Source organism: Salvia hispanica, chromosome 6 (assembly GCF_023119035.1).
Source record: "Salvia hispanica cultivar TCC Black 2014 chromosome 6, UniMelb_Shisp_WGS_1.0, whole genome shotgun sequence".
Classification (NCBI taxonomy): Eukaryota; Viridiplantae; Streptophyta; class Magnoliopsida; order Lamiales; family Lamiaceae; genus Salvia; species Salvia hispanica.
In genome coordinates this window covers 5,784,650-5,807,196 of record NC_062970.1, presented here as the reverse complement: position 1 = coordinate 5,807,196, position 22,547 = coordinate 5,784,650, and the positions used below count along the sequence as shown (strand labels likewise).

The window sequence follows — 22,547 nt, the reverse complement described above, 5'->3', positions numbered from 1 at the left end:
TTCATATTATAGTATTTTAGTATTGAAATGTTATTAAGGATATAGTATATAGTATTTTTTATTTTTTTATTTTATGTAATTATGTTGTTTCTTATTTTATTTACCATCCTAAATTAATAAAATAAATATTTTAAATCGCGCATGCGCGGGGTTCACACTAGTATAATTAAATTGGTACTATTTTTAAAAAAATATATACTCATTAACATTAGAAAAGTTAATAGTATTAGTATAATAATTAGTAAAAAGTCGTTTAATTAAATTAAAATCGTAAAAAAAAGAAGAGGAAACCTTAAAAAACTTAACGCGCCTCTCGAGGAGCTCGACAGCCGTTTAATTAAATGCCTGACGTCGACACCTGATATGTATCATATGTTTCGCCCTCATGTAGCTCCACGTCTCCCTCTTTCTCTCTCTCTCTCACTCAATTCATCCCTCCAATTTTCGAGAATCTCTGTGACCAACCAGTACTTTTTCGTTTTCCGAGTTCTCAATTCATCTAATGCCGGACTCCGGCGGTGAAGAATCTACCAATAGAGGTAAACGGAAGGTTAAACTCGATGATTTAGAGGAGCATCAGGACCCCTTGCTGGTGGTCGGTTCCGAAATTTTGACGATAATTCTCGCCAAGCTCGACTTGCGCAGCTTGGCGGAAGCTCGCCTCGTTTCTCGCGGCTGGAATCCGGTTGCTTCTTCCGATAGAATTTGGGGTTCCAAGGTTATTTTCTTTCTTCTGTTTTATGAGCTTGCGTGTTGGCACAATTGCTTGTTTGTTTTGTTGCGGTTGAGGTGTGGACTTTTGCAGTTGTGTGTTTTTGGATCTCTTCCCATCCTTTGACGTACAGTAGGTGGTATTTGAATCTGAGTTTGTTTATCGCCCATTCCGTGCTTTTTGACGTATTCTAGGTCTTGTTGCACTTGCACAACCGGTGATTGATTGATTACGAGCTAACTCTTTTCATGATACAATTGCTCTTAATTTGAATGCATTTGCACATCTCGTATGTAAAATGCAGAATCCCTTAAAACAAAAATTCAGCAAAGAAGTGTAAAAAGGAAAGTGTCTAGATAAGAGGAGGTGAAAGTGTGAAACTATGAATGTGGTAGTTTCATAGTTTGAACACTATCTAGATTGGATATTCGGTGACTATTAGTTATTTGTGTAATTCTATAAAACTGCTAATACCGAGAAACCACTAAAATGAAGGAAAAAGATGGTCAAATAATAAGCTTCAATGCCCCTAATAGAAACACTATGTATGGTGCTACCATTGAACTTCATAAAAGCATATTATAACATGGGAAAAAGTTAGGATTCAAGTGCTGTCTGCAATCTACCACGGTACCACCGGACTGTCGACCCAACAATAGGTGGAATACAAGTTTGGTAAGGAAATACTTTTAAATTTCAAATGTAAATTGTCGTAGGTTGTCCGTGGAGTCGATTACTATGATTACTTATATCCTAAGCTTGCAGCTTTCGAACATTGTGGGTGGAAAAGGAGCTCAATTCTCTAGATTTTCCTGTTCTCTATGTTTACTTTTGGTTGTAAAATATTGCAAGGTGGAAAGTTTGTTTGAATGCACTACAAGGGTTTCATCAAAGGCCTGTATGATACACCCTTGTGTGTCGGTTCTTAATCCTGCTCCGTGTTGTCAAATTGTAGAATAGGAGTTTCAGTGAAAGGTGTTGGTCTGAATAATTGCTTCTTAACTTTTGCATTGCATAATTACACATAGCTCCATGCATGCAGAAAGGAGAACTATATGCCTTCTGCTTTTCTGTGATTCCTCCACTATGAGCATTAATAACTATTTCTCTGTATAAATGTCACAATTCCTATTATGCACATGTTTCAGGATTTTTGTCTCATATAGACCGAGTCCAAAATCTTTAACTGCTTGTATGAGTTGTGGAAACCTACCATCTCGGAAATCGGGTATTGCCAGCTATGGGGAAGTGACTGCCAATGCAGAATGGAGAGAAGATGGTAATAAAGAAACATGTTTCCTTGAGTTATTTGTAAATCGTAACCACAGTTAATTTTTTTGAATTTTTGTTTGTTGGAAGTAATCAATCTAGTTTCTTAGATGAGCGATGACACGACTTTACTTGTTTGTGGTTTGACTTAGAAGGAAGGTGCAGGACCATTTTATCGTCTTGTTATACATATGTCAAATGAACATGCTTTGCATATTTTACTTTGCATCAATTTTTACATTGGCGTATCAATTTACGAAAACCAGAACTTTGAGCATCGTGTTACGGTAGCAATTTCTTTGGACATGCTTACAGCGGTATGAAGCACGTTTCAAACAAAGAGTAAGTAAGGCGGAGCTTAGCAATTCTTGTAGGAATTTGTTGTGACTTATTGTTTTCTGACTGAAGAATTCAAGGTAGAGAAACAAGACCGTACAGTGTCAATATGTGTAGTGAATCAGTGATGTTAGTAAATCATGAATGCTGCTAGAGATCAGTAAATTCTTAGTATATTCAGCTGGAAGCCCGGGTTAAAAAAAGAATGACTATTATGGATTAGTAGAGACAAAATTGTAAGAGTGTCTTTTGGATTCCCTCTCTAATGTGGCATTCAGCTTGAACCTTGAGGACTTTGACAATGGCAATCAGTACACCTGGAAGGATTCTTCTGAATTTGCTGTTACAGTCTTCTTTTAATTGTAACTTGGGTTGGCATTGTTGCTCACTTTTGTCAGCAAGGAATCTCCCTATATTTTTGGTTAATATATATTGAATTAAATTTGGGGTAAGAGTTTTAATTGGTTTAGTACTTGATTTGTCAGGAGAAGAGGGCTAGTTTCAGCTACTGCAGAGATATAAGCATGTTATGCACTCAGAAGGGGTAAGAGTCCTCAACCCAATCTTAGAGCTAGTGTTATGGATCAATTTTCCTGCAGCCATCTTTATCCTTAGCAGTTTTCTTGTATTTTTGTTTATTGAGCTGGTATCTTTTAGCGTTAGTTTGATTAGGAGTCTACTTGTTACATTTAGTTAGTAGCTCTATTCAAATTTTAGTCTTGAGTAGAATCTTACAAATAGGGTTTTGTTCCCTACATTGAAGTGTCTTTGGAAAATTTGAATAGGACGATAGTTTAGGCTAGTTGTTTCTTTTAAGTAATTTTATTTCTATCGTCTCAGTCGTTCTCCATTTATTTCCATTTCACTATTCTGTTCTTCCCCGTGTCTTTTACTGTTCTAATTTCCAGCAGCGGGCATTTATCTCTTCTACTGGAGTTAATATTGTGCGCTATGAATTACTGATGTATTTTTTGGCTAGTATCTTGCAATAATTAAGCGTGGAGAGAATTGGGATTTGGTCTTCCATAGGACAGATGCTTTATGATAGTTGTTGGAGAAGTATGTTCTATTAGGTCTGCACTTGTATAATTTATTTGCTTATCCATCATTTAGATGGCCTAGAAAGATATGTTGATGAAACAATGATAACCTCTCATGGACTTTACTAACATTCTTTGACTAGTGATTAAAGTAATCATATACTTACAAAAATCTGTAAGCTTGGCATCCATTGTCCGCTTCCCTGTCAGTACCTATTGGTTTATGAGTGAATGGAAAGAGAAATACCCGAATGAACATCCATCTAAAGGTCTTGCTAGCTTGTTCACTTTAGGGTTAGGGTTTGGTGCCTTGCTTCAACTGGCCTCTATAAAGGGTTACACAGTGACTAGATCTCCAACTTCTTCGCAACATAATTCAGCTATACTTTAGTAGACATAACGAGAAGACAACAAATTAGGCTTGAATGTTTTAGGCTTTCTCTAGAGCAGGGAAGATGGACGTTGGCTGAATATTTCTCAGAGGTTCATTAATCAAATAAGGCACAAATGCAACAACTATAGATGGTTGGTGTCCTAAGCATTTGGCAGTTCATTTTCCAGCTTGTATCTTGCCAAAGAGTTGTCTTCCTCTTTTTTTTTTGATTGTGGCTTTCATGTCTAGTACTTGTATTGAATAAAGGCCTCTATGAGAGCTCATTTTATGGGAAAAAAATCTAGGGCTGCATTGGAGGGTCATGCGTAGGTTCAGCATTAGGCCTTGTATATTGTCTTTTCATCTCTATCCTGTCGGCCAGATCCCTCCCTTCTCCTTCTCAATTTCAATCTTGGTCTCCGGAGTCTTGCCCTATCCCTGAAGTTTGGATATATTCATATCTTGTCCAATCAAGTAAGGTTATCTGCTTCATTATCCAATCTTTTCTTTCCCAACGTCCTTATGATCACCGCTCATCGGATCACCAAGGCATTTTGTCCGCATTTGGTCAGATTGACCTTTTCTGCTTTGTTGACACAAATTGCCCCGATGACTTGCAAATGTGCCTTCATTGCCCAAACCTGCCCTCTTAACCAGAAGTGTCCTCCAAGTCCAAGAGACTCAAAACACACCAAATAGACAAGAAACAGACTCATAATCTAAAGATGCAAAAAGGAGCACAAAATTGGGCTCATCAGTTGTGCAGTGGGTTGCAACGTAATGGTAGAGAAAATGATCGGCGCACTTGTGACTAGAAGAGAAAGGGAGACGAGCAACAGACTGAGGAAGGGAGACGAGCTGCGACCTCAAAAAACTACCCGTGATGTCTTAAGTCTTCATCAAGGAAAGTAGTGTCTCTCTCTCTTCCCTTGGTAGAAATTCTCCTTCTCTTATTGTCATTGTTGACCTTTCGTTTGGCAAACTGAAAGCCCAATTCACTTACCTTATAATTTTTACCTCAAGTTCCCTATTTTTTTCTTTCTTTTTGTTTTCATTCTCCATGTCCAAAAATAACCTTTCAATTTTTTTTTTTCAAGAAACCCTTCCTTTCACCAAGCTCAGTGTACATACCTTTTGAGAATTTTCTCATTTCTTGGAAAATTTTAATATGAACTGTCTTATTTGTTTATATGAATCATTTATGTTTTATTGGTTATAAATAAACTGCTCTAGTGTAGTTTGACTGATTTTGAACTATTAGTGCACCTTTTTTTTTTACCTAAATCAGTACGCCCCACGCTCGTCACAACATTTAAGTATTGTAGCATAAGAAATGCATACATGATAGGATATTGTAGACCTGTGGAGTTTAGTGAACATGCATTACATGATTCAAAAAGAAGAGAAAATTTAAACCAATTAAAATTGATTCTAGAATCAAGTGGGGTTGAACTTGAAACTGCTATAACATAAGTAAGTATTAAAAAACTATTGAACTTTTCAGCCTTGCAATCCAAATCTAATAAAGAAATAGTATATATAATGTATAAACACTGCACATCATTCACCCAGATACAACACATGGTGTAACATTTTGTGTAGGACACATAAAAAGAAACTAAAAGTAGCTTAGAAATAGAAATATCTGAAAAAACATGTAAATAACGATCAATATGTAATCGGTAAGCCATGAGAATATTTTGATAAGTTAGGAAGTCAAATCAATTTATGTATCAAAATGAAGAGGGGTTAAAATGTGAATCTGGTCTCTAGCGAAATGCTAGTTATGATCTCTTTTATTGTGTTTTTTTCCATTTACTAGTAATCACAAACTTGATGTGTTAGGTCACTTAGGTAGTTTATATTTATGATCACTACAGTTGTTATCGTGTTGCTAAGTGTCTTGCATTCTATATATAACTCCGGGAAACATTTCTTACTCTCAACTTATGTAACGTAGGACCACAATTATCATAGGGTTTTTTTAAACAGTTTGGACTTAGGCCTGTATCATCTTTTTAGTCTTGTTTTGCCAAAGTGGATGGCATCTTATAATGATATCAAAGGCTATCAAAGACTTACAAGAATGTTAGCATGGTCCTCCCATCTATTTCCATCTATCCATTTGTTGCCCGTCCTTCCCCTTTTATCCATTCTAGCCCGAATCTTTAACTACGATATCGTTCTTTGTCGCTGCCTGGTAGACGAACACGAGACATGATATGTGGAGGTGTCTTTGTGGTGGTTTAAAAGTGAGGTCCACGAACATGAGATTCCTACTCAAACCAAAGTTAGGCTGGTGTGAACACTCAGGTTGGGTGGCTCTTGTCAGCTCATAGTAGCCTCTGCTATCTCTTATTTAGCTCAGATTCTCTATTCCCATCCATACCCTTCATCTCAATGCCATCATCTATGAATGGCTACACAATTATGCAGCCACTCATCATTCCTCCCTCGTTTTGTACTATGGTGCAAAACTTCCTCCATAACTAGGAGCATCTTAATACAAGACTCCTACATCTTTACAAGCTTAGCTATATCCTATATGTAATGTAACAATTGAAAAGTTCAATTCATCCAAAATATATGTTTTAAGTTTATATTTCTTATATTCTTGAAGAAATAATTTGAGATTGTTATAGATATATTGAGTTTTATGTGGGCTAACTCTTTTGGCATAAAAATGAATACTCGAAGAAAAAGGCAGGCAAATCCTCTCAACTATTTTAAAGGTCTGAAATAAGCATTAATACTAGTTTTAAATGAATAATAATAATTAAAAGGAGAAGAATCTCCTTTTTATGTTTTTTTCTTTAATATTTGTTTTTTAAAATTTAAATAGTAGTATTTCTTAATTTTTATAATTAGAATAATATTAAAATCACTAATCTAAATTTTTCGATGGAACAATTAAATATTGACCAAAACATACCGGCTAGGTACACTAGTGACTCCAAATATATTGATTAGACCCTTATAAAGCCCACACTCTTCGGTTTACCTTTTTTGGGGATGTTAACTGTTGTGTCAACAATTCTAATCTAACATGTCCGCACGAGCATCATAAAACGATCCTACGGTGACAGGGCCTCATGTCTCCACACCGTTGACCGCGACCCTAGGTCAGGAGTTTGAGCATATCAGTAAGTTTTTCCGGAGAAATGTAGAGGACCAATAACTTCTATGGTCAAGTAACGAATGTAGCATTCATCCATTCAAACAAATTAGAAGATTATCCATTAGAACCTATTTTTTTGCTCGAGTTTTAATATGGTAGAGGATAATCAATATATATATATATATATAAATATAAACTGACTAAAGATATGAGTAGACCTTTGAATAGGAACCTTTTGTTAGCATTAATTTATTTTTGCTACTTATATCACTTTTTCAGTTTTTTTTTAAAGTTCATAATTTAGGAATTGCAAGTGATCTAAATTATTTCTTTTAGAAGTAGTTAGAGGTGTCAAATGGGCTCAGCGGCCCGAGCATGTATCTCAAAAATAGGTTTGTGCCGCAGGTGTTGAACGATCTACTCTACACAGGTGTGGGCTTACAGGGCTAGGGCTCATAAACCCTTTCTTTCATTCATCAATAGGGCCCTGGTTGGTCACTTTTCTGGGCCGGGATCGATAAGTAGAAGTCATAAAAGAGAGATCTTTCTATTATCTAAATGACACATTTCTAAAAATATAAACATCACTCTCTCTATGTTTTCTTTGTTCTCTACACTTAACTCACAAAACAACATTACATAGAGTGGGACAGAGGGAGTAGTTCTTTAAGGTTTTTTTAAATTACCTTTTCCAAGCTGAGTTAAGCTTTAATATTTAAGTATCTTAATGTTACAGTCTGAATTGGTAAATTTGGTTATAACGATATTTTTTAAATATTAAAACAGATATATAAATATAAATGTTTCATGATCTGTTAGGGGGGGTTGGTTACTTTCATTTAGAATAAAAAATAATACTAAGACTGTTCTCAAGTTGAAGATTTTGGCTATCACATTGAAATTGATAAAATCAATAATAAAAGGAAGGTTTAGAAATAGTCCCTATGAAATAACTCATATGTAATTTGGTCATAGTGCTTTCTATTTCCTCAAGTCAATAACAAACTCATCACACATATCTCAAGATAATGTCAAACTCCTCGGGTATACTTAATAATGGATTTTATTGCTTAACATGAAATTGTGTAGGTTTTAACTAGTCAACTTTTGTGCACTAAACTATTTTATGACATATAACTAGGAGTATAATATTGTATTGAAATAAAATTACCAACCTTTCGAAATCTGAACCTAAATTTAAAAGAGCATTGAAACTCGGGATTCGTGATGTGAGTTAAATGAGTAAATTCCTTTTAGTGACCAAGTATTATCAGGAAATTATTTGTAAACTCACATATTATATCGGAATAGCCTATTGTTCGTGTTAAATAGTGTTACTTAGTCGACAAAATAAAATATATCACTATATAGGGCATTTGATCTAGATTATAAATTGAATCGAGGATATTTGTTTTTGATGTCTACTACTCTGTCATTTGTTCAATATGCAAAATTATGTGATGGATAAGATAAGCATACATTAACTTTATTTATCTAAGTTTTCACATAATGTAAATGCCCCCTAGTCCACGATGATATCAATTTAAATTATTCTTAACAATAAATTATGTGAGAAAGCAAAGCAAGATTCTTGCTAAAAACAAACTATAAATAATTTCATACTCCCTCGTCCCATTAAATATGAAACATTTGTTTCGGCATAGGATTTTATATAGTACTCCCTCCATCCTATTACATGTGACACATTTCTTTTGGGCACAAGTTTTTAGGTTGTGGTGTTTAGTGGTCAGATGAAAAGAGAATAAAGCATGAGTGAGAAAAAAATAGGAAAGAGGATAAAGCAAGAGAGGGATAGAGTGTTGCTTTTTTTTGCCATAAATTGAAATGTGTCGCTTATAATGGGACGACCGCAAAAATAGGAATACGCCTCACTTATAGTGGGACGGAGTGAGTATTGTTTTGTGAGGTAATGGACAAAGAATATGGTAAAGGAGAGGAAAAAGTAGAGATGATGTTAGTTTTCATTTTAGGAAAAGTTTCATTTTTAATGGGACAGATGGAGTATTTCATTTGAATTGTTTCTGAGGCATCAAAGATGTTTTACAAATAGTATTATATAAAAGAGTAATGTCCAAAATTGGTCTTCCACATTTTCCCTAAAAAGCTTTTAGGTCCTACACTTAAGTGTGATAGCTTCTAGTCCTTAAGTATTTTTGGTCTGTATTTAACGTTTCCATAAAAAAGTTAATGGTCCACAACATTTTGACCAAATTAGTAACTTAAATGCATTTAAAAGTTGAAGGTTATTAAATGCCTTTAAATTTAAAATTAGCAGAAGAATTCCCTTTTATATTTTTCAATAATAGTTGTGTTTTTTAAAAATTTAAGTATTTCTTTACTTTTATAGTTAGCATGATATTTAACTCACTAATCTGATCAAAATCAAATGCTAGTGACCATCAATTTTTTTACGAAACCATAAGTATGGACAGCTACATATTGTTTAGCACTAGAAGCTATCACACTTAATGTGTTGAACTTTTTCGGGCAAATGTAGAGCGCCAAATTTTGAACTTTAGTCTATATAAAATTAGATGGAATTGCTTTATCGCGCATTATTCGTTATCACGCATTATTGTGTGTGATCCTTGCATCGAGGATCATTGAAATCTTCAAACCAGGCAAAGTTTAATTCCCTAAGGGGTTCTACTATAAGAATTTGAGAAATAAGGCATGAAAGTAAGTAATTTGCCTCCAAAATTGTACAATGAGTGTTATTGATACTAGTTGGAATGCATTCAGCTGCAAATGTGAAAAACAAATGGGTCCAGGGTGCCATCTGTGCTCGTTTTGTTATTGCTGTAGTTCATTTTCTCCCTTGTTCCCGAATTTATCATTTTACTTCTATGTTCTATTTGATGTCATATGATACATTTAGCAAGCTTCTTGTAACGTCTCCTACTGGAATGCAGTAATATTTTTGTTGACCATAAGAAGATTTGTAAAAATTTGCATGCTTGTGCTGAATTTGGGTTATGATACTCCATTATAGTAGTATCTGTTATTCTACTAGTGAAATAGCAAACCATCACGTGCCTGATGATGTGAAGAAGAAATTAGATCAGATTATCAGTGACTCCAATAAATAGCCTTGCCAATTGTTGCTTTGGTTATCCAATAAATGTATTATTTCCCGATAAACACTTCATGAATCCAGATAAGTTATGGAGCATAAACTTCTCCAGCAGTCAAAATGTAGAGCACGTGGAACTCTGATAGGGATCTTCCCTGCCGATTTTGGTGAAAGTAGTAGTAGTTAACCTTTGTTTACTAGGTTTGGATTACTTTCAAGTTGTTGATAAGAAGTGGGAGTCTTTATGTAATTGTTATAAATGGCTCCTCATCAGAATGTTATGCACCGGGGAGAATTAGTTTTAGGACAGTGAAAACGGTAGGCCTATGTGGAGGATTAATTTATTGCTGCTGCTGATGGGCTATTTCAAGACGCTGCACCAGACCAGCCCGAGTGACGAGATTAATGTGGCTTTAATGATTCCCCATGGACGGTTCCACATCAGTCTTGAGAAACAAGGCTGATTCTACAAGGCAATTTGATAGGGATTGTTCCTGCTGATATGTTTAAAGAGTCTTCTGTCATTAGTCTTCTAGGTTTAGATTTACTTTCAAATTGTTGATGGTATTGGTAAGGACTCTTTATGTGATTGTTATAAATAGCTCCTCAGTGGAAGAGCTGTGCCGGGGAGAAAATTAGTTTTATGACATCAGAAACCGAGGCCTCTCTGAAGGATTAGTTTCTGTGTATTTTATATCTTTAGTTCAGTTTTCTTAGTTTCATAGGAGTATAATCCAGCTCATCTACTTTTGTTCCGTGGTTTGTTCTCTCTTCTCTGCAGCCAGTATCCATCTCATCTGCCTTTTACACTTATCAAAATTGTCTCTGTTACTGTATCTATTCAAAAATTTAGATACAGTTAGAGATATTTGTCATCCCCTGTGCAGATACATTAGTAAAATGTATGTACATATTCATAAAAAATCAGTATCTAAAATTCAGCTCACTCTGGACAGTCATCACCTGATAAATAGAGAGACAAATGAGTTTCTTTTGATGCATATTCTAGAATACGCGTTAGATAAGGTAAAATACCTGAACGAGATGAAAACTAGACATTGCCTGTTAATACCATGTATATGATGTTATTAGATTATCACATGGTTCCTATTGAAAGAGGGAGAGCTCCATCCTACTGCATACCAGCACAGCTGTTTCTTGTACCACCATCTGTTGCGTCTACGTGAGATATTCTGTCTATAGTGTCTGTCTGAATGCGTTTACAACAATGTTTAGGAGGTGCTACTTGCATGGAATTGGTACCAAACATTCCAGGGGGCCACCTCAAGCAAGTTGTAGGCTGCAGAATCCAACTCAGCAATAAATACCACACTTGTTTTTATCTTACATTTCAAACAAACATTTCAAACAATAACAGTATCATTATCTTGATCTCTATCTTATTATTCCTATCATGATTTAATATCTTAGTAAATCATGCTATGGTTACCAAATGTGGCCTTGTGGTATAGAGTCTACTACATAATGATCGGTGTGTGCAATTGTTTAACCCGACATACTAGTACGATTCTTTTTAACTTCCATTATCATGTCTTTTATGTTGAATTCTCGTTCCCTTTCAGCCTATCTATTTTGTTAGCTCTATGCTCATAGATTGATTTCTGGTAATTGTGACTACTCATGTTTTTTCATATCACAAAGTTTAATAATATTTCTGAAAGGGATCCCCATAACCAGAGATAAGTGTTAGGGTTTGCCGATGCACACCCAAACTCAAAGTAGTATGATATTGTCCGTTTTGGGCCAAGCCCTCCCCAAAAGGCGTCACATAATGGAGTAGGGGTTGCACTTATATATTGATCGTACATTTTCTATTCTCTAATGTGGGATGGTTTGAACCCCAACAATAATCATAAGATGGAATAACCCTAAAATGATTCAGATGAAACAGCTGGAATAAAATTATCATAAATGGAGCAGAAAGAAGTAAAATGGAATGATAAAGTAAAACAGAATAACTCTGAAATTCTTCAGAATTCTTGTTTTTGTTAATAATGTAACAGAGGAACAGCCATGGTTCTGGACTTCTGGTTGTGTGTCATTTTTTTACATTATATAGTCTTTTGAAGATTGCGACCCCCCCTGTTTAAAGGGTCTTCAAGTTCCATGCCACTAATTTTTATATGTTTTCTCTTTTTTCCACAATGACATCTAACTGAAAGATACTTGTCCATCTCACTCATCGACAGGGATATGTATTCTGATCATTTTTTGTTATATACTTCCTCCGCAATTCTGTCTCACTCATGGGCTGGGATTTGTATTTTTTATTATTGGTTTTGTGTTTACACCTTTCACTGGGAGCATTAATTCAAATAAATATGTTTGCCTTGCTCATGCTCATTGATTGGGATTTTTGTTTCTACCGATTTTTCTACTTAGGGTGGTGATATATAATGGTGAGCTAAAATGGAAATAGAGATGGAAAATAATGTACTCCCTGTGTCCACAAGAGTGTAGCACAATGGCCTTTTTTCTACATTCTCCGTGGACAGATGGAGCACTTCTATTTCCTTTAGAAGAATATCATGTGCGCCATGAGTTGATCATCATGCTCTAGCTATAATGTTCCTGATGTGTTTGAAGATATTACTTGCTTTACTTTTTAGCCTGGCTTCTTTTTGATGATTTTTTATGCCAACACGCCAATGCCATCCCCAATTGTTAGACTAAATTGTTTACACTGTTGTGCCTTTCTTTCCAGTGTCAAGAGTTATGGTTGGATAAGGCACATATACCACGTGTATCAACGGTTGAAGGACTTCCAAAGATGATCGCTACATTGCTCTCGATCAGAGATGGCAAACGAGTGAGTCTCACTTCTTCCTCTCCTTATCTCTTGGACAGACGCGCCTGGGAAGGGCTTTATGTGCTTACACTATCATATCGGATAAATCACAGATCTGATTTTAAATGCATGCAATATGTGATAACTTAAACTAATATGAAGGTGGTGCCTATTATACTTTCTAACTGGCAATTTTCTTACGTCAGACTCGAATCACTAGGGATGACCTTTGTGACCATGTTTGGGAATTCCGCTTTACAGAGGTATGCCATTACTTGTGTTGAACCTCAGTTCTTGTCAGTTTTCTTGTTTTGAACACTTGTGCTGATCATATGATTCCTAGGTGCAAATATGAGGATCATTAGTAGCACACCATAGGATTAGTTCTGCGAACTCCCAACACGCTTTTATTGTACAGTTCTTTTGAAGTTGCTTCTGATGATCTTAGGACAATGAAAGGAGGATCAAAGTTGTGAATGGAGATGATGATGCTATATGCTCCTACTAAACTAGAATCCTTTTTGTAAATCTAAAACGCAAGTTTATCCCTCTTAACAATTTTTCATGGTTGGTGAAGAGAATCCTTTTCTCATCCCAGTTTAGGCCAAACCAGTCTCCCTGATTCTATTTGATAACTGAATCCAAGATTAAAGGTTCCACATCTTCGTAAACTCTGAAACCAAATATGTTAACTTTCTTTCCGAATTACTCATTCATATTCCAGCTATGCAATCTTATCATAAAATTTTACTCAAACCTGTAGTGACAGTAAGTAAATAGGCAACGATCTTTGTTTTGTTGGACTTATTACTGATTGTTGTGAATTTAGATGTTATTGTTCTCATCTATTCTTCATAGAAAGCAAGGTCTTTCCAAATGTAGTATGCAACCGAAGATGAACTAGTAGTGTTCATCCAGATCCAGATGCTACAAGATTCCTAACTCCTAGAAAACAGAATATATTCCTCTTATAAAAAATCCCACACCCAATAAAAAGCATAAGGAGAGAACAAATCAAGCAATTACTGATGCACATATATATTTCTCACCAGATAATTAGCTTCTTCTTTCTCTCCCTCTCTGCAGATGGCGCCGGAGTACTGGCGGGAGCTGGACCCGTCCTGGAGGGGCGAGGGCGCCCCTCCAATGCGGCGGTACTTCCACCCCGACGGCAGCATCACGGCCGACCCCGAGGACAAGGTGTGGGGGGGGCACGAAGCGTCATACACGATCGTGACCGGCCTCCTCGCAGACGGACAAGTGCGGGAGCACTACGTGAGGATCAACAGGTGGCCTAAGATGATGGTGAAGCGCCACCCTGACTGGAGCTGGGAGCTACGCAACCACCTCTACTTTTACAGAAGCATCCCAGAAAGGCACGGCCCTGCCTCAACCTCCTCCTCCATCTCCTTCTCCGGTGGCTCTTCATGACGTGTGGATGGTTGAATGTGGGATTAGCTATTTATGGAAAAAAAGTTGTTATACTGAGAGTGGTGGAATTGGAGATGGGGTTTACTGATTTGGAAAGTCAAATTCGCTGCCTTTTCAGCGTGTCTTTTACTACTTTTTTTATTATTTTTTATTATACTTTATTTGTGATGGCGGTGGAAACCTAACCGCAAACAGCCAGCACAACAATGCGCCTACTGTTGCGATATTTGCCTACCATGTCATAAATGATTTAGTAAATTTTAACTGTCAATTCTATTCGCGAATACTTATTTTTATCTATTATCTCAATTTCTGAAATTAATTTTTTACACTACATGTGAAATATGACGTATTCGGTAGCATCATACGTTTACGGCAATACGAAGTAATGTCTGTAGGAAACATAAATTATTGGTGTCTATGCCTAGATATTAGGTGTATATTTTAATCTATATTAGGTTTTATTAATATCTTACTCAATCTCACGATAAGACTGTATTTTTGTTATTTTGGTTATTCTCATAATAATAATCTCTTTCCACTTTTATCATAAATAAAAGTAGATTATATATTTTACTAGTAGTTCATTTCATTCAGCTTTGTTATTTATGTATGTTATTTATAGTTTTATTTTGATTTTATATAATAACTAATAAATTGTTTGACTTTGTGAAGAAAATGAATAAAGAAATTAGTCTCATTTTGATTCAACGCGTGTTTTAAAAAATTGGTTAGACTTATGAAGAACAATCAAGAAAGAAATTAGTGTAATGTATGCTCATTTGTAATTAGTTTTATAATAGAATGTGAGTACAATGTTTTAGGTGAATTATGAGATCCATTTACCTAAAATGGAAAAAAGTATATGACATTTTAATGCGAACATTCTCAAATGGCAAAATGGGCCAATTTTTACAACGGATAGTATACAAAATGAGGCTCATATTCTGCTAATTTTGTTTATCATTTTGCTTTACATTTTTCAAAATCCATGATGAGTCAACTATGAACTCTTATTTCGGAATGGAGTGAGTAATATATGAGATTTCACAATCATCAATCTTTCAATATGCCTTATTTCTCTAGTAACTTGATTTTAAACTTCATATACTCCTTCCGTATTCAAAAAATAGATACATTTAAAACGACAAGGGTTTTAATGCATAATTGGTAAGTAAGTGAGAAGAATTAGTAAAGTAAGGGAGGAAAAGAAAAATGAGTAAAGTAAGAGAGAGGAAGAGAAAAAGTAGTGAGAGCAGAGTTAGTGGATTATGAGGTCTATGCCTTAAAATCAAAAGATTCTAAAGTTTCTATTTTTAAGGAACGACCCAAAATAAAAATAATTGCTATTTTTAAAAAAATGAAGTAGCATATTCTATTCACGAAATCTGAATATCTTCTTCGATACAAAATCTGAATTTGACAAACTTGTGGTCTACAACCCGTATCGTCTAATCAGTTGATAAAATTTACAATTTACCAGTAAAATTGCACGTAAGAGTAAACTTTATCTATTATACAATGGAATAACATATGCGAAGGATATATCAACTTCAATTTTATACAGTATCTATTAAAATCCAACTGCATAATACATAAATCCCTTGACCCTTTATATTATACATACCAAACAAGTTGACGATGAATATAATCATTGGAAGCATTTTGATTTTGTGTAAGGTTATTTTTGATGGATCTACTATTTTCTGTAGCAACGTTAGACAAGGTAAAGAACTGAAACGTATTGTTGCATTTAGTGCTGCAATTGAGGGTTCAGATTGTGCTGATTCTGGCTTCTGTAACTGCCAAGTAACTCAATTTGGTTTCTATTTTAGCTCTGAGAATTGGAATTTTTTTAATTTTCTAATATCGAGTAACTATAAGACATTAATATAGTTGATGTGTAAGGAAATAATGTAATTTCGTTCATTTTTTTGAGTTAAATATTCTTATGCCAATAAAATTTTCCAGCTTTTAGAATATGTCTCAATAAAGCATTAAGATTTTTAAATAAGGTGTTATTCAAATTTTGTTGGAAATGAAATTGGAGAACATACTTGATGACATAGCATTAAATAAATTGAAGAAAATTGGCACAAATCTATTATGAAGCAATACTATTTTCATCTAAAGAAACTTAATGTTAGAAATGAATTTGTAAATTTCCCCGAAGAGGAAAAGAAGAAGAAAAAAGAAATAAAATTATTCTTTCTATAGTTAATACTAACTAGAATCGAAGTATTTATTGCATTAAAATTCATGCAAACCAAATTAGAAACACTCAAGCTCATCAATTCCCAACTTTAATTCTTGGTCAAAATGGAAAATAAAAAAAATAATTACACTACCATATAGACAGGTGCAAAATCCTCATCAAAGCATTGAATCCCAATGAAACTCCCAACTTATATAAACCTTCTCCCTACCTGCTAACAAAATCACACAAATTCTTACTGCATATCTCTCACAATAAAATGAGTTATCGCAATCCACTCGCACTAATAATCGCGATTCACATCGCGTTTATCGGATCATCAAGAGCTTTCAGCATTGGGATTTTCCAAAGCTACCAAGTTCACATGATCAACAACTTAGAAAACAGCACGGAAGAGCTCGTTGTCAACTGCAAATCAGCAGATAATGATTTAGGAGAGCATTTCTTGGATAATGGTGATGACTGGAGTTGGAAATTTAGGGTGAATTTCTTCAGATCAACTCTGTTTTCCTGCCATTTGCAGTGGGGACATTTGCAGAAAAGGTTTACTGCATTTGATACTGATACTATAAGCTATCAGTGTGAAGAAACCTCCACTTGTTTCTGGTCAGCCAGAATTGATGGGATTTACTTTAGCTGTGATGATAAGAATTATGCCAAAACACATTCTTGGCAAAGCTGAGTTGGTGCTTAGTAGTTATGGTTTATGCATTGTTTTTTAATTTTGTTTTGGGATTTGTTAATTAGGAGTTATCTTATTGTAAAGAATGGTTTAATTTTGTTTTGGGATTAGTTCTTGGCTTGTGCAATAAATGGTTAGAAAAAAAGGATACTCTCATTTTTTTATCTAAGCTCTTCCTGAAACTATGTTCCTGCATTCGTCCACAATTACATGTTGTAGTTAATGATAAAGCTATCAAATTTTGTTAATGAAAATTCACTAGAATTCTATGTATACATAAAATTAGGAACATCTATGAATAAAATTTGGAAGATTTTCAACAATCTTTATTCTAATTTTTAATCAGCAAATCCAAATGTAAGCCAAGCTTATATGCTTGATTAAAGTCTACTGCATAGACCTGCGAATTTTAAACCTTCCCAATCCAAAGTCAGCAAATTCCGAAATAAATGAATAAAATTACAACACCTCTTGGTCGAAATTTTGTGTGCACCCATGATAGCAACTGCAGACATAGACATCTTTATATCTCATAATCAAAGTAATTCCCAACATTTTTCTCACTCGTGCTTTTATTAATTTGCTGATCGAAAGAAGATGAAAATGGAAGCGTTAAATAAACCATTTCAACACCAAAAAGCGGGAGAAATTTGTCAGTACAATCATATGTCAACATCTATAATGAAACAGGTATAGACGCAATGGAACATAATTTTCAGCATCATCCTTATTTAATGAAACAAAGCAAAAGCGCAATGATAGTTGTGTGAATCATGCTGGCAAAGCAAAATGTTGTTTTGCTGAATCCCATCAGCCAGAACAGCAACCAGACAACCACAATATTACCAAATGTCTGGACGTAGCTCCCCACTCGCTGGAGGCATCCATTTCCCTGAGTGGTAAACGCTTTCGCCCACTTTCCAGCCTGGAACATCTTTCATGATTCTAGCCTCTTCTGCAAGATACTTCTTCCATTCTTTGACAAATCTGAAGAGAGGCAATGGTAATAAGAAAATTACGCGCAAACAAAATTAGGAATATTACAACAAGAATGGCAGAAGCAAACTGCAGAAGTCACCTTTCATCCTCTTCAGCTTGAATTACAGGTAATATTGCTCTGCGGGCAGCATATTTTTCCTCCTTTATAGCCCTATTCAGTTAGAAACTTTCATTAAGTTTTCGCTTTCCACTTTCCAATATTCAACAAAATTAAACAAATTAATTCCATACAATAAGTCAATGATAATAAATATACTTAATTATCGCATTTAAAGAGCCAAAAATCATAGTAGGTACTAATAATACTGTAGCTCTGACAAGTTGCCATAACTCAAAATACCAGGAAGCATAGATTGAGGTGTGCATGTATTTGTCTACTGAAACTGTGGTTAATGCCTACGGCCAAAGGTCTCCCATCAATAAGACCCGATAGATGACATTGACAGAGATTTTCCAGAACTAATACCTTCTGAGAAATAGGACAGTTACAAGATCTACCGTACACCTATGAAGTATAATTACATCTTTACTTCCTTTATTGCTAGAAGAATACAGGTCCTTTATGAAAAATCTTTATATCCAATTTTTGACCACAATGAAAAATTCCAACCAATAAAACAAAACACATCACAAAAAATATATAGAACTTCTAACTTCAGTTGTTCCTGCTAAATTATCCATACAACTTGTCAGAAATGATTGGTCCACGGTTGCTTCATTCTCAGCAAGTTCAATAATCATTTACCCCAATCTCATTCTCATCCTATTGATCATCGTGGTGAGCATTCATCCCAGCTCTGGATTACAAAAGCAGAGAATTCCTAGTTGCTAGTGTGAGGAATTGCATACGAAGAAGTTTTCAATTCAAAAGACTGTTAGCTTTGTAGATGATGTGAACTAAAATAGAACTTGTAAAACAAGAGATGGACTAAATATAGATAATAAAAAGACTCCAAGAATGTTGATTTAGGATTGGCAAAATTATTTTTAGGGAAAAAAACATGAGGCTGACATGCTGAAGTATGTCAAAAAATCTAATGTACTAAGGATATGCATAACTCGAAATGGTATATGGACACCTGTAAATAGATTTCTTTAAACAAAAACAAAGAAAACTAAGGGGGCAACACACAAAGTTTTGAAATGGCTCAAAATATAGGTTACATATTAACATGTGAAAGAATAGGTTATCTTTCAGAATTCAGATATCTAGGTGCAAATCATAGGTGAGTGATTTCTCTCAACAACTCCTGTTGAGCACCACCACCAAATATGCAAGAAGTAAGAACCTTCTACAAAATAACATTTTTCGACATGTTTCAATAGCTTCTCATATCATTAAATACGTAAAAGACCATGAACTGTGATTCTTGATTTTTGGATTATGTGCTTTGGATAGAAAAGTTTCTCCATTCAAAGTCAAACCAGGAGAATAGCAGCAACAAGTCAACAACATATATCTCATTTTCATACTGAGAGGTGAACAAAAAAGGGTTGCAGTTGGAAAATCAAGGCTACTCAACATGTTGTAGAGAAAGCCAAGGGTGCATAGTTAAAGCGACAGGAAGCTTATATGTGCTTAGCTACTAGCATCACGTGAACACGTAATATAGCTTAACTGTTCAAATGAAAAGTAGACATTTGGTAGCCAATGCAAAGGGGAATTTACATACAGATCTAGACATCAAATTCTATAGATTGAAGCAGAGAGCTCACGTTCTTCCAAACATGAATATTCATCCCTCTGAATATCTTCCAGCTGAACATCACTGGAACACATGTTTCTGTAGTTTCTATAAATATGTTTAAGAAGAATGGGACAACTTAGCTTTGAACGACTCAAGATGGCTTCACAAATCCGAAGCTAAAAACTACGTCAATGAAACAACAGCTCCAAAGCACATGACACACAGTGCCTCAAAATGATAACTATGCACAAATTTGCCCGCAGGGATAGCGCAGTTGGTTCCGGAGGGGCAGAATTGCAAGGATAACTATGCAAAAAATTACTACCACTTTATCGAAATCCAATGTCCAGACCAAAATAATAGTTAACAGACATAGTATGGAAAAAGATAGAAATGTCCACACAGTTCATAAATGGTTTGGAGGACACAGAAATGCCACATATCCATATCAACATTACACTCCCATCTCTACCAACATTAAGCAAAAATATTCTCAAGAAATGACCCAACCATAGCCAAAACCAACAGAATTTGCATAGTGGAAAAAAGCAGCGAAACTTCAGTATTACTCCAATTGAACACCAAATCAAACCCCTAAATCATCAGACAGCACCAATAATCCCTAGACACCTCAAATTCCAAACAATATGACTGTACTCCTAAACAATCTCAACAACGAAGGGCAAAAATTAATAACAGCAATAAAAATCTACCGTTTCCGGTCGCAAATCAAACTCAATCGATTTATTAAAAAAAATCATTGACGGAAACTATTACCTGCGGATCTTGTTGCCTTTGCCGACCTCATACATTCCCCAGGAGAAGACTCCGAAAGTAGTAAGAAAAATCGCCATGGCGCTGGGTCCAGTGTTAGGGATCCTCCGGGCGAACCGGACCGGAGCAAAGCCGCCGGGTGGAGGACCGTCCTGCAAAACCGGCATGTCCTTGATGCTCGCCATCCCGGCCTTGTTCCTGATCACCGCCTCCGTCATTTTCTTTCTGCCCTAATTTTTTTTGTGGTGGATTTCTGCAGAAATTCTCACACTGAAATTTTGATTGAAGATGAAAATGTGGTGACGAGAGTGAACCTATATTCTACTGTGTCCAATTTATATCGGAAATGCGCTTTCAGCTTATCGGCTTAGTCGCGTTTCACGTTTTTAGAATTAGAAAAAAAAAGAATGTAATCTATCATACTGTAGTTAATAAATGAATATACTTATCTGAATTTTGTACACTATTAAGTGTAATGTGTTTTTACATTTTTTTTCTCTCTTTCATTTTGCTTCTTCAGTTTTCTTTCCCTTTATAATCTTGTTTTAATATCATAAAATACCCGTAGTATATTTTTAAGAAAATACATTTAAAGGTTTTTATGTTTTTTAATAAGTATATTATATTCTTGTAGTCTTAATATACTTTTGTATCTTGATATTAAGAGTCACATTTTGCCATTTAAGTCCGTCCAAGTTTAAGAGTCACATTTAGAATATATCATATTTGGACATAAAATTTAACCTCATTATTCATCAAATTTACACTCAAATGTCATTACTTTCATAAAAATAAAACAAAACAAAATTCTAAACATACAAAAAGTCAAAGTGTCCCACTTTCCACTACCTCACTTCAATTATTACACACTCCAACAACCACTATCTCACTTCATTTATTACACACTCCACCAATTTCTTAAAACGCGTGTCATAACTAAATCTTACTCTTAAACTAAGACGGATGGAGTATATTTTATAAGAATTTTATATCTTATATACTAGATATAATAAATTTATTAACTTTATAATTATCTGATAAAAATATTTTACCAAAAAACATTGCTCATTGTTTGAACTAATTAAGTAGATGTATTAAACAAGTTAGATAAAAATAATACGTCCCATAAAAATATAGCCATCTAAAAGAATACATGAATTAATGCACGATTGGTAAAGTTTGAGAGAAGAGAACAATAATAGTTAAAGTAATATTATTAGAGAGCGAGACCCACATTATTACTTGTGTTTAATGAGTTATAGTAGTGCGATTGTGATATAAATTATAAATAAATCGATGCATATATAATGAGCAGGGGACAACTTTAATAAATGTAAATGCTCTTATTTTTATGGGACGGATAAAAATAAAAAAAAGTGTACATATTTTATGGGACATAGTTAGAGTAATTAAACACTTAGAAAATTTCATCCCTCCGACACTATTCACTTATGTCTATGGAAATGAAATTTTAGTATATAGCATTTATATTTATGTTCCATCCGTCCACAAAAAATAGTCAAATTTTGTCATTTCAGTACTATACCAATAGATGAATTATTACAAAATGTCCACGAAAATGAATTTTTTTTACATCTCATATTTATATAAGTTGTAATTTGTACTTTTTTTTTTTACTCCAAATGTAATATATTATTCAATCAAAACCATTAAGACTACATTGCAGATAAAAATTGGAATGCAATTCAACCAATACTTGCCATCAGCTATAGAACCCGATGCCCGAGCAAGCGTGTGAGCAACCTGATTCGCTGATCGCTTTACAAACCTCATATAGGATCCAGATACCTCTTTCAAAAGCTGACGACAATCTTCTACCATTGCCCCAAAGATGGATTCATCCTTTTGTACCCCTTTCACTGCGAGAATTATCATTTGGACATCCATCTCAAACTCCATCTCCTTCCATCCCTCTTATTTGATATGGATAGGAATAATAATATAGCTAAAAATGGTAAGTATAGTTTTGTGCAGTGGCTGGATGAA

At 34.8% G+C, this 22,547-nt stretch overlaps 2 protein-coding genes and 1 long non-coding RNA gene across 5 annotated transcripts; 1 reads left to right on the top strand and 2 right to left on the bottom strand.

The window, feature by feature from the left end:
• Positions 1-366: 366 nt before the first annotated feature.
• On the top strand, positions 367-14,453 carry LOC125194423. Of its 3 annotated transcripts, XM_048092626.1 has the most exons (6): positions 587-718; positions 1,861-1,991; positions 2,803-2,861; positions 12,668-12,772; positions 12,958-13,014; positions 13,838-14,453. In XM_048092626.1, exons 3-6 carry the CDS (start codon positions 2,847-2,849, stop codon positions 14,180-14,182), a joined length of 522 nt encoding a protein of 173 aa, XP_047948583.1. In that variant the 5' UTR covers positions 587-718; positions 1,861-1,991; positions 2,803-2,846; the 3' UTR covers positions 14,183-14,453. The 3 variants fall into 3 exon arrangements, with proteins under 3 accessions (XP_047948580.1, XP_047948583.1, XP_047948581.1); XM_048092624.1 differs by lacking the exon at positions 2,803-2,861; XM_048092623.1 differs by lacking the exons at positions 1,861-1,991; positions 2,803-2,861 and having other exon boundaries at positions 367-718.
• On the bottom strand, positions 10,607-13,926 carry LOC125194424. Its single transcript, XR_007171752.1, has 3 exons — positions 13,801-13,926; positions 10,978-11,242; positions 10,607-10,905 (listed from the first exon to the last, which is right to left on the bottom strand). It is a non-coding gene; the product is annotated as an uncharacterized LOC125194424 (long non-coding RNA).
• A 3,230-nt stretch (positions 14,454-17,683) lies between the features above and the next one.
• Positions 17,684-20,846, bottom strand: LOC125196827 (NADH dehydrogenase [ubiquinone] 1 alpha subcomplex subunit 13-B). Its single transcript, XM_048095475.1, has 3 exons — positions 20,544-20,846; positions 18,158-18,229; positions 17,684-18,066 (listed from the first exon to the last, which is right to left on the bottom strand). Exons 1-3 carry the CDS (start codon positions 20,756-20,758, stop codon positions 17,922-17,924), a joined length of 432 nt encoding a protein of 143 aa, XP_047951432.1. The 5' UTR covers positions 20,759-20,846; the 3' UTR covers positions 17,684-17,921.
• Positions 20,847-22,547: the final 1,701 nt, after the last annotated feature.